Source organism: Brienomyrus brachyistius, chromosome 14, assembly GCF_023856365.1.
Source record: "Brienomyrus brachyistius isolate T26 chromosome 14, BBRACH_0.4, whole genome shotgun sequence".
Classification (NCBI taxonomy): domain Eukaryota; kingdom Metazoa; phylum Chordata; class Actinopteri; order Osteoglossiformes; family Mormyridae; genus Brienomyrus; species Brienomyrus brachyistius.
The window spans coordinates 2,017,271-2,028,593 of NC_064546.1; the positions used below are offsets into that span (position 1 = coordinate 2,017,271).

Here is an 11,323-nt window from a genome sequence, read left to right on the forward strand (position 1 = left end):
ATAAATTAAACACCACCATAAAATTAAGGGGCCGTCATCAAGTGCCGAATTCTCACAAACATTAACCGGACGTAATTTTAAATTACTTTAATATATCCAGAAACAAAGGCGATTAGAGAAAGATTATTGCAAAAAATAATTGAATAAAATATAGATTAACAGGTTATGGACCGCATCACAGTATATGCATATATGTATATGTGAATTAACTCAATTAAGTCTGGAGTTTTAAAACATTACACATAAATGGCTAGAATTAAATTATGAACGTTTGTGTATTCTTTTTTATTGAATAAAAAGTGTCGAAATCAGGCAGATGGATTGTTAAAAATACACTGACACCTGCTGGCGAAGCAGACGTAACTCTGAAATTTATCTGAAAATTGACAAAAAGCTGTACATTATTTCATTGTACACGATCGGACTGATACAGACCAATACACGAAGAAACATGTGTAATAGAAATTGATTGTTGATAATGTGAATATAAAATGCACCGTATTTTGGTGCATCAGTAATGTAATTTACATCGAGAAAAAATGACTAAGCCCTTGATGGCATCGATTTGTTTTGTCTAGAAAACCCTGGAGCGTGCCCACGTTTTATTTCCCAAAAAGGCGGCTCTCGTCCACCACCAGCAGGCGGTGCCAGAGGATGCAGCAGCTGCGCAGGCGCTTGGACTGTGCTGGCGGCGCAACATCGGCTTGGTTCCGGATGAGGATTCTGTTTCCGTGAGCGCCGCCGTGGTTCTGAACGGACAGCTCCGGCTCATCGGGGGAGCCGGCAGCAGGTATGACATGTGCCTCCCTGAGCCGGTGCATCGCAACGATTTGGGATGGATTCTGATTTAGTCTTGCTTACGGCATTTGTCCTTAGCCCGTTTTATTGCTGTAGCACTAGGCTGCTATTGTGTTATATAAAGCATTCAGTCACTGGAGTCTCCCTGCCTTTAATATGCTCCCTTACAAACAGCCTCGTTTGAACGTACTGTGTTATAATCTACTAACGAATATTTTTAACAGCCTATGCAATTATATAAATTCTCCGTGTGTACTGAACATATTTGTGCAAGTTTTTCAACTTTGGTTTCTGAGCGTGTACTGGTATGGTTCACCGATAAATCAGTGACTAATTGCAATGGCAGTCATCTGATGGTATTCTTGCATTTTTGAATTAATCAGATGAAGCTGTGACTGAATTTTAAATTAGACCAGTTTAATGTACAAAGACGTCGTCACGTCTCACGTATTTGAAAATTGCGCAGACAGACATTTAATCAAGATACATCTGCACTGAATCCTTTTAAAAGAAATACGTGTTTAGGAAGTGGGTAGATTTACACAAAATATATAGTGAACTATATCCCATTTTCCTTCTTACAGTATTTTAGCTTATATACCGTAAAAAATCTAGTATTACTTTTCTCAGATTTCAAAAGAACCAGATTACTAGGCTTACTAAATCTAGGGTAGCGAACGTTAAATTGGGCTGTCTAATACTATTACTGTTCTCATTTTAGTTAATTAGCTACAGTGATTTCCAAAGGGTTTTTGACAAGAAGTGTCAAACATGCCTATTTAAATTGTAATTTTTATGTGTAACTGTGAATGGCATGAATAAAACAATGAATTCTTGTTGTTTTGGGTATGAAAGACAAATCACTTGATAAACAAACCTGATTCCACCTGTCCACAGAAATGTACATCAGGATGTTCAAGCTCAGGCTTCTTAACGCCATCGCACCAGCTTACTTCTTCACTGCAACCATAGTAACCTTTGTCCTGCACTTTTATTTTTTCATACCCACCATTTTTAAAGCCCCTGGAGTCAGTCTCAATGGCGCCACCTTGGTCCACAGTGCCGTCATCCTTTATCTGATGCTGAATGCGCTGGGTAACTACATGATGACTATTCGGGACTCGGCGGAGAGCACCAACGAGAACGTGATTCCGGTTTGCTCGCCGGACTGTCCAGACAAGGTGGACGCCCACTACCTACTCAATGGACGCCACTTCTGTAAGCTCTGTAAGAAAGTGATTCTGAAGCGGGACCATCACTGCTTCTTCACTGGGAACTGCATCGGCAACAGGAACATGCGCTACTTCATTATGTTCTGCATCTACACCTCGTGCATCTGCTTGTATTCCTTAGTGCTGGGGGTGGCGTTTCTCACCGTGGAATACTCCATTTCATTCGAGAACCCCTTAACCTTCCTCACACTTCTGCCGCTTTCCACTGGCTGCTTCTTCCTAGGTGAGCTTGCGGACCTCGAACCGGGGCAGGAATCCCCGAAGCTGTTTGACGGGATGTGAAACTTCACTAAGCATTGATAAGGGAAGAAGTGTGAAATGCTGGCTTTGTTACTAAACCCACATAGGTGAAAGGTTCACGTCCAGAAAGTACAAATCCAGGCCAAGATTTTGTTCCAACCAACCAGTTGAATACTTTGTGACTGTGACTCTTTACGCTCAACTGGTTGGTTGAAACAAAATATTGGTCTGGATTTGTACTTTTTGGACCTGAATTTTACACATCTGCTGAACAGGATAGTGGGGTCTCAGGCTAAAATCGAGTGAGGAGCAGAGGCTGGGGTGGGCGGGGCTCCTTGGAAAGCCTGCCTTATTACAGCTCTGCTCTCGCCTTCAGGTACCATTCCGGGCCTCCAGTTCTTCCTGGTGCTGATGCTGTACGTGTGGCTGGGCATCGGCCTCACATGCGCTGGCTTCTGCCTGCAGCAGGTGCTGCTGGTGGCCCGGGGCCAGACCTGGTGCCAGTTGCGGCGGGGGCAGCTGGTGGAGAGCCAGCACTCCTGGAGGGTCAACCTGAGCGACATCTTCGGGAGCCGCTGGGTGCTGGGCCTCTTCCTGCCTGTCCAGACTGTGGAGGCCCCAATGGGGGACACAAGTCACAAGCATGACTAGACCTCACGGAGGTGCTCTAAGGAAAGGTGGGGGTCTCCTTTGTAGACAAAACATTCCCTGAAACAATGAGACTGTGGCCTTTATCCAATGATTGGGAGAAATTAGCCTTCAAAACCCCCAGCTGGTGGGATTACCTTGTGCTGTCAATAACTGTGTGGCAATAACTAACTTCCCACTGGTCATTTTATTGGTTCTCGTTGGGTTGGACCCTTGACTGACAGTGTAAAATAATCCCGCTGTGAATCACTGGAGTCTTGTTGACCCCATCAGCACCATTCTCATTGTTTCATAAGAGTCGGTCCAGATGTAGCCTTACCAGCCTGTCCATCACCTCGCATTACTTCTTGTTTTTCTGCATTTATTGCTGTGTGTTTTTTTTTAACACATCACAGCTGAAATTGGTCCCCAAGCAAGTAGCCAATGTGAGCCAGCAGCTGTGCTGGGGCCTTGTGTCCTCGGGGGGGGGGGAGGTGGCGTCTACTGTGACCCTCGAGAAGGCGGCTTCTCTCCGATTACGTGCCAGGAAGGTGCCCGTTGGCGGCATACACTTTGAAAGGCTTTAAAAGCAATTAAAAATGCGACAAGGACATCGCTAATGAGTCATGCTCAGTGTTGAGTCAGTCTGCCCTGCTATCCAATGGTTGGGGGGACATCATATTCACTTACAGTAAATGTATGTTGCGTGTTACAGTCTTTAGTACCTAGAACTCCTCTCATTTCACTGGCACTTGCTGGACGCAGGTTCAACATGTGCCATTCTCCATTGCTTTCACTTTTAGCACTGACCATCCTTAGTTACACATCAGCATTTGGCGTCCAATGAATTAAAAGTTTTGATTTATATTTCTGTCCGGGATTATCTCAAGTGAATATTCCCGCAGTCTTTTCAGTATTTTAGGGATTGTCAGCTTTCCAAATGGGTTCCTCAAAAAACAAGATGGAAAATGATACGTCTCTTAAAATCAGCAATGATTTTGTTAAGGGGAGGAAAAACACAATATCAGATAAAACCCTCTCCAGTGGGGGTCCGGCGGGCTCCGAACCTTTTTTTCTACAAAATGCATTTGGGTTCAACAAAATATATATATTAAAAAAAACTAAACATATAAAAAAACTGGACAGTCAGAATGGGGGGAGGGGCTTTGCACTCATTGAGCTGCAGGACCATAACCACAACAGAATCACATTGTCACTGACAAGCACTAGGGGGGAAAATGCCTGCCAACATTTTTAGACCTTTCATAGTGAGTCGATGTCTGTTGTGTTGAAGTAAGGAAGAAGCTTTGATTTAGGACACGAGTTTTCACCTTTATAGAACTAGGGAAAAGTTTTTGTTCATGCGTGCGCGCGCACACACACACACACACACACACACACACACACACACACACACACATATATATATATATATTCTTGAATTAAAGTGTTTGTTCAAGTTGAAAATTTTACAGAGAAATACTTTGTCTACTTAGAACATGTGCCACTAAGAAAACCTGGAATATATCAATGCCAAAACATTGTTATAAACAGAGACTTACTTACTTGTATTTACTTGTATTATCTTTGACTTATTTATTTCAAACCAATAAAGTTCTCCTGAAACTGATTCGGTTTACCCCCTCCTGCATTGTTTTTTGCACCTACAGCAAATCACTGGACAAACACAGGTCGAAAAAAAAAAGTTTATTAAGCAAACGTCAATGCAAATGATCAATTTAAAAAAATACAAAAAAGTGCACTTCAGTAAACCACAAATGATAGAAACAATAGACTGTTTTCACCATCTTCATCCATGTTGCATAGCTATGAAAACATTTCCTCCTCCCTTTGGGAACAGAAGAGAAAGTTACTTTCCTAAATAATATAATGCTTTATAAGGTTTTCAATTGGGGGAAAAAAACTTTATGATCAATACCAGGAAAACTATTGTTTTTCTATGGTTTAACCCCTAACCTACAAATCCATGTAGAAACAATCACATTACTATAGATTTATAAAAGCTTCTGATCACATCACAGTTTTTCAAAACTGATTCTTTTTTTTGCAGTTATATCATATAATACACTAAAAGCTCTGTGAAGATTCTATCAGGTGCCTGTTACCCGAAAGACAGACACAACAGCGTGTTAATGAGGGGAAACACAGACATTCGAGAATCAGGTAAGATATTACTTGCTGTGTCGAATCTGTAAGCAACAACTCGCACAGCTTTTAAATGAGTATTAATTACTTTAGGAGTACTGTGGTACAACACTGAGATAAGTCAAACCATCATTATATTTAACATATACATGTATTTATGTTATATATATATATATATATATATATATATATATATATATATATATATATATATATATATATATACACACACACACACATATATACACACACACACACACACACACACACACACATTTATATACATGTACATATTTATATATAAATATATACACACACACACACACACATATATATACACACACACATATACATACATATACATATACATACATATATATATATATATATATATATATAGACACACACACACACACAATAATTACTTAGTTGTAAATAGTAGTAAAAAATAATTTATATGCATACACTTTGAATTCAGAAACAAACCATTACAATATGGTCTCATGTATAGTTCATACAGATGTAATGAAAACCACATTTACAGCACACTGAAAAAGGCCTACAGTATTAGTTTGGGTAATAAACAAAACTAAATTGTATGCAAAGTTTTTGGGTTTTGGGTGAACGAATCCCTTAGAGGGGATGATATTTCAGCACACGACGAGTAGAACGAAGGGTACCACTCGTGTAAAAAAGGGAAGACAGGTCGCAACAATGGCGGCTTACTGAAAAGGTGCCGTGGGCATCCCGCTAGACGCCGAGAGGCTCAGGAAGGTCAACAGTTTCACATGTCCTGCCAACTGCAGGCACTGCACAAGGAACCATGAGTCATGTGACTGTGTGACTGCCAGGACTCCAGTTCTGATTCAGTTACATTTCTCATGGCCAGTCGCCGGTGTATTAATCTCCACCGTCTTCAAGGCGCAATGGATAACTGTGGAGCAGAGGGGGAGCTGAACGCGTCACGTAGCAAGCGAACGGGATGTCTACTGTCATTACAGAGGTAGCCGAATGATGGTGACCATCACGCATATCTCCAGAGTAAAATAACTATAACGCGCTGATGAAACGTGAATAACTACACGCTAACTAAACAGTGTCACCACAATCACACTGGTACTGAGAGAAAATGCCACCGTCACCGTGTTGGTGTTTAAAAAGCCGCAAAGCTCGTCATCCATCACCAAATTACAGGCAGATATCATTTCAAGCGAGCGCATCAAATTACGCATATTTAATTAATTGTTAAAAGGGGTCACTCTCTTTTTCCAACCTGTGAATAACCAGAAACCATTTTTACGAGACCAGTCGGCTACTGCCGTGTTAATTTCAACGACCCACACCAGTTGGCTAAAACAAAAAAAAAAAAACATGCATATTTTATACTTCAAATTAGGTCTGGACCAATTTGCTACAGTGAAGTTTGCCTTTTCAGCTAATATCAACATGCATAACCTCTTGAAGACAGAGCGATAACATCTAAAAATAGCCCCTGTAGCTTTATATTCCGAATCAAGGCCATTCAAAGCTGTAAACGGTATGAATGGAAAAGGGGTCAGCTGAAGGCTGTGTACATTCCTACCTGCCTGTTTAGTTGGGCCTGCCATTTCCTCACACCAACTACCCCCCTCCCTCCCCATACATACACAAAACCCTCCCGTCTGACAGATTTCACACCTAAACTCAGAAGCAGGGGTGGAGGGACAAAAACATTGTAATACTAGCCGACAGGTTTGGAAGAAGTGAGAGGCTTTTGACCTATTTTAAAATGCAATGGAACACACATTTACAACGGCGAGTAAACTGCACCCAAGTCTCTGCTATTTTTCGCCGCTCTGTTCTGGCTGTCCTGGTCACATCCCCAAGTATGTGAAAACGAGTCACACGTGAAGTGCAAAATGGGCGCCTAGCCTTACGTTATGACATTCTGTTACAGGTTACAAGGGAAGGGGGTGTTACCGTAACAGGCAGTGGCTGAAGATCTGTAGTTTTCCATCCCCATCGGGAGTTTAACGGTGAATTAAATGGTATGTCACACAAATGATCTAAAGCACCACGCTGACTTAAAGACAGGAAGCGAGATGGGAAGAGGGGCTGTCGGCCGTCTACAGGGCAGGGCGCTCAGGCGTGGCTGTCCTGGGCAGTCTTCTCCAGCAGCCCCTCCACCTGCTCCTCCTCTGATCCACTAGGGGGGGCCTCCAGCATGGTAAGCTGCAGCTTGGCCCACACCTGGGGGTCGCCGCTGCTCACAGCCTGCAGGAAGAGGCCAGTGTGCTCGCGCAGTCGCTCCAGCTGGCCCTGCGTGCGCCGGTTCAGGCGGATCAGCTCCTTGGTGCGCAGCGTGATTCCCAGCAGGCCTGACCGCTGCAGGATGTTGTACGTGTTGCAGAATCGCTTCCGCTTGTCGGTACCATCTGCCGGGACATCCCAGCAGGCCTCGGTGGACTGGTCCTGCATGGCGGGCCGCTTGCAGGGAGAAGCGATGTTGTCCACACATCCGGCCTCGGGGCTCGGAGAAGGGGGGGCGGCAGAGGACTGAATCAAGGCTTGCGGCTGTGCTGCTGACGGGGGCTTGACCGACACCTGGACACCAGCCTCTTTTACGTCTGTGGCCGCTAGGTTTCGCTTGGGGCCTGCAGGCCCAGGGCTGGCAGCTGCTGGCGGTGCAGGCTTGGCGGAGCCACCGCAGTCTGCCACATGGCCTGGCTGCTTGTCACGATGGTGACGCCGGCGGTGGCGCCCTACCCCATGACTGGGTGCTGAAACGCTCCGCTCAGAGGAGCTGGGTTTGCTTTTGTCCGACAGGCTTTCTCCAGGGTAAGGGGCGATTTTGGGGTAGGACTTCAGGATGGGCAAGTACTTCCTGGTCCGTTGTTTGCTGGGAGCTCTCTTCGTGGACGCTCTGTCAGCGGTCGAGACCACCGGCTGGAGGAAGACCACCTGAGGCTGAGGAAGCACTTCCAGGGCAGGCTGAAATCCCCAAGGCTTCACTGCTGGAGCGGTGGCATTAGGCTGGGGGGAGGGAGAGGTCAAATATGAAAAAACACAGAACACCCCTTTGATTATCGCCCTCATTTTCTGGAATTCTGACTATCCCGAAAATCCTACCTGTTTGAGGACAACGTTGTTCATGATGATCATGGGGGACAGGCTGGGGTAGGGGCCGGCCATCACAGCCACTGGGGGCCCCGACTGCGAGCTGCGCACGGCTGACACCCGGCTCGCGTCCTCCGAGTCTGTCTGCTCCACTGCGCTCAGATACCCCGAGCTGGTATCTGTGTGGGACCGAGAAGCCGCAGGTCAGGCCAGCACTAACACTTGAACAGAAGCCGCATGACGATGCTGACAGCCACAGATCCTGCCATGGGGGTCAGGAGACAAAGACTCCGAGCTGCCCAGAGTATGAATAAAGCTATGAGACAACACTCTGGGACCCGGATATGGGTCAGTTTCCCAGAGCTGCAGGAGCCACATGACACCTCACAGACAAACAAGAAGGTGCTCGGAGTAGCCATGACAACAGCCTCAGTGCATCCCAAGCCAGGTGCGCAAAAAAACTCGGAGTTAACCAGTCACAGCAGAGGAAACGGTGACCTAGCTGTGGGCAGAGGCAGAACATTATCACTTTTGTCAGGAAAGGTGCCATTTAAGGGATAGGGTTAGATGATATCAGACAGACCTGAAAAGCCACAGTCCTTCTCCGACTCGGACCTGGACGATGCGAGCTTGCTCATGTCTGCCGTCAGGGCCCTGTGGTTTCCTCCTTTGACTTTGCTGCTCATCTTCAGGTGTCCTCACCCTCCTCTTCCTCAGATGAGCTGCATCTCCCTTGTTTACAGGGAAAGAAAGCAGATGGATGCGGGAAGAAGGGACGGCAAGTGAAGGCCAGAAGCTGGAACACAGAAGAACCAGTGGAAATTTCACGTCGTGGTCAGAGTGTTAGTGATGCAGGGCATGGACAATTTAATACACCTATAAAGTAATAATTTCATCGCTCGCAATTTGCTAACTTTCCTGATACTTCCTGAAATTCACCGTTCAATAAATCCACTTAAGTGAAAATTTTTAATACTGAACGCGACCTAGCAAGATCTATTTCAACGTCTGCATACAAAATTCGGGGCGCACTGGCTCCCGGGTATAGGGTCCCTTATTAAAACATGTTCCACATTCGCTCACGACCTGCTTTTGAGACTATAATAAGGACAGGAGGCATTTTTCATCTAGCAGAACGAAACTTGCAGGCTTATCTGATCCACACGCATGTATGGCTTCACAGGAAAAGAACTGCACTGAGACTAAATAATAATTTAGAAGATTTTATTTCATTAATCGTTACTGGAATAATGACAAATAATGCCTGATGGAAAGCAGATAATTTCTCACATGCAGAGGGGCTGTTCGCTAGCTACAGCTAACCACACAGTCGCAGCCACACGAGAGGCTGTTTCATTTCATTTTTACTGCTGACATACACCTACAATCAAAAGCATTTTATCACAAAAAGTTAATATAAACGATCTGTCAAAACAACCGCCAAACTATTTAATTATCATTTAGCCATAAAAAGCTCACCGTCCTATAGCTCTGGGGTGTTTTGTTTTGTCTGCCCGATGCCGTCACCTATCCAGCACGTCAGTCCTCTTACACGGTGCAGCACACAGGACAAGAAAGCCACCCACTTATAAATCCACAGTCACATGCCGGGAAGGGGGGGGACGAATCTTCTTTTAATGAGGAACTCCGAGTTTCTCACTGAGCCATCTGTGCGTTTACTGCGACTCTGAGCGACCGAAGCTGTCGTTCACTCGACTGGTCTCTTCTTTGCGTCATGTTTACGACACTGTTCGGCGGTTTACGGCGCCGCCGAGCGGGTCGCTACCGAGGCAACTGTCAAGAGGACTTTGAGGTTTACGCGAAGAACCCACCCATTGCGCTTTTTGTCTTCTCCGATTGGTGCCTGACCTCAACATTGAGTCAGAAAACGTGACCTACTCGCAAACAGAGCAGTTATAGGGAGCATAATGTTCTAACGTGAGATGGGAGTGCCTTACAGATGTGCTAGTTATTTAATACGGTATATGATCCATTGCAAGCAGCTCAGTTTGTGTTCGTTAGCTAAGAAATTGAATAGTTTGCCAAGTAAAAGGAAAAAACATTACTACCAAAATGGGTGGTTGCGTAATTGCCCTGGCAGTGCAAGAAAGCCTTTACTTGTTTACCCAGAAGTCGTTTACCTTTAAGATTTAAATTATATGCGACTGCGCAATTGATATTATGTAACTATGTATCAAAGCGTAGGAGTTATTTTAATTTATAGGGGATTTGTAAATGCGTAGGGAAAAATCATTTTAAATGTGCAAATATTATTTTATGACTTTCCTATTTTAAGCATTTTCATTATGCTGAACACCACTCTCCATCAACATTTTTGAGGTATTTCCATTCTACTGGGATTTAGAAACCGTGGGGACTGCAGGTCTTGGGAATAAGAGTTGGGACACTCTCTTTGGTGCTACTTTTAAAGTGGTGAAAACAGAGGGTGCTGTGTGGGAAAACATTAAAACATTTTGTCGATCTGGTGGTACTAAGCAACATGCACATATTGAATGAGGCTGACATGGCATTTTATATCACTGGAATATGATAAATGAGTTTAATACGCAATAGGGGTGAATAGACCACCCTAATCCTAGAGACTTGGATAAGAGATGGATGAATCCTGGATTTTTTGTACTGAATCATTACCGTGCCCATGTTATCAGTAAGCTGACATGTGGATGCAAAGGTGTCATTTTGGGTTGAGCATTGCAGGGGTTGCGGTCTCCACTCGTAGTGTGATTGATTTGGCTTGGATTGGTCGGTTTTGATTACTTGGAGAGGTTACAACCCCCCATCTCCCAGTAATTTATGCCCATGCATGGAGGCTACAGGGCCAGTAGCCAAAATGCTGGTGTATCACTCATCCTGGCCTGTACCGATTGCTGGTTCAAACTAACTTGCATTGGTACTTCCTGTCTTTCATGTTTTGTTCAAAACAACCAATCAATTAATTCTTAAAATAAATCAATTAAAACTAAGATCACTGGGCACTCTGGCCTGTACCGCTGTTATAATAGCAAGCTGTCAAGAAGGCCACTCCCAGTATATTCACCTGGGGGGGGGATCAGTACTGGGTGGGACATCTTACTATGACACTACCAACACATTTCAGCGTAACATATTACTGTTCAGCTATAACACGTTAAATATTTGTCATG

General features: G+C 44.5%; 2 protein-coding genes across 6 annotated transcripts; one reads left to right on the forward strand and one right to left on the reverse strand.

The window, feature by feature from the left end:
* Nucleotides 1-612: 612 nt before the first annotated feature.
* zdhhc22 (zinc finger DHHC-type palmitoyltransferase 22) lies at nucleotides 613-4,538 on the forward strand. 2 transcript variants are annotated; one of them, XM_048975259.1, is made up of 4 exons: nucleotides 613-790; nucleotides 1,696-2,016; nucleotides 2,152-2,253; nucleotides 2,647-4,538. In XM_048975259.1, exons 2-4 carry the CDS (start codon nucleotides 1,698-1,700, stop codon nucleotides 2,919-2,921), a joined length of 696 nt encoding a protein of 231 aa, XP_048831216.1. In that variant the 5' UTR covers nucleotides 613-790; nucleotides 1,696-1,697; the 3' UTR covers nucleotides 2,922-4,538. The 2 variants fall into 2 exon arrangements, with proteins under 2 accessions (XP_048831216.1, XP_048831215.1); XM_048975258.1 differs by having other exon boundaries at nucleotides 1,696-2,253.
* Nucleotides 4,539-4,589: 51 nt separating this feature from the next.
* Nucleotides 4,590-10,038, reverse strand: cipca (CLOCK-interacting pacemaker a). 4 transcript variants are annotated; one of them, XM_048975257.1, is made up of 4 exons: nucleotides 9,746-10,038; nucleotides 8,743-8,891; nucleotides 8,172-8,338; nucleotides 4,590-8,075 (listed from the first exon to the last, which is right to left on the reverse strand). In XM_048975257.1, exons 2-4 carry the CDS (start codon nucleotides 8,843-8,845, stop codon nucleotides 7,185-7,187), a joined length of 1,161 nt encoding a protein of 386 aa, XP_048831214.1. In that variant the 5' UTR covers nucleotides 8,846-8,891; nucleotides 9,746-10,038; the 3' UTR covers nucleotides 4,590-7,184. The 4 variants fall into 4 exon arrangements, with proteins under 4 accessions (XP_048831214.1, XP_048831212.1, XP_048831213.1 ...); XM_048975255.1 differs by having other exon boundaries at nucleotides 9,639-10,038; XM_048975256.1 differs by having other exon boundaries at nucleotides 8,743-8,955; nucleotides 9,746-10,037.
* Between the last annotated feature and the right edge of the window lie 1,285 nt (nucleotides 10,039-11,323).

Bases quoted from the DNA above. Each gene is read 5' to 3' on its own strand.
- zdhhc22 (XM_048975258.1), top strand. From the start codon at position 1,698: ATGTACATCAGGATGTTCAAGCTCAGGCTTCTTAACGCCATCGCACCA. The intron at 2,254-2,646 runs GTGAGCTTGCGG...TCTCGCCTTCAG, and splicing joins CACTGGCTGCTTCTTCCTAG to GTACCATTCCGGGCCTCCAG.
- cipca (XM_048975257.1), bottom strand. From the start codon at position 8,845: ATGAGCAGCAAAGTCAAAGGAGGAAACCACAGGGCCCTGACGGCAGAC. The intron at 8,339-8,742 runs GTCTGTCTGATA...GGTCCCACACAG, and splicing joins GAAGGACTGTGGCTTTTCAG to ATACCAGCTCGGGGTATCTG. The intron at 8,076-8,171 runs GTAGGATTTTCG...CCCTCCCCCCAG, and splicing joins ACAACGTTGTCCTCAAACAG to CCTAATGCCACCGCTCCAGC.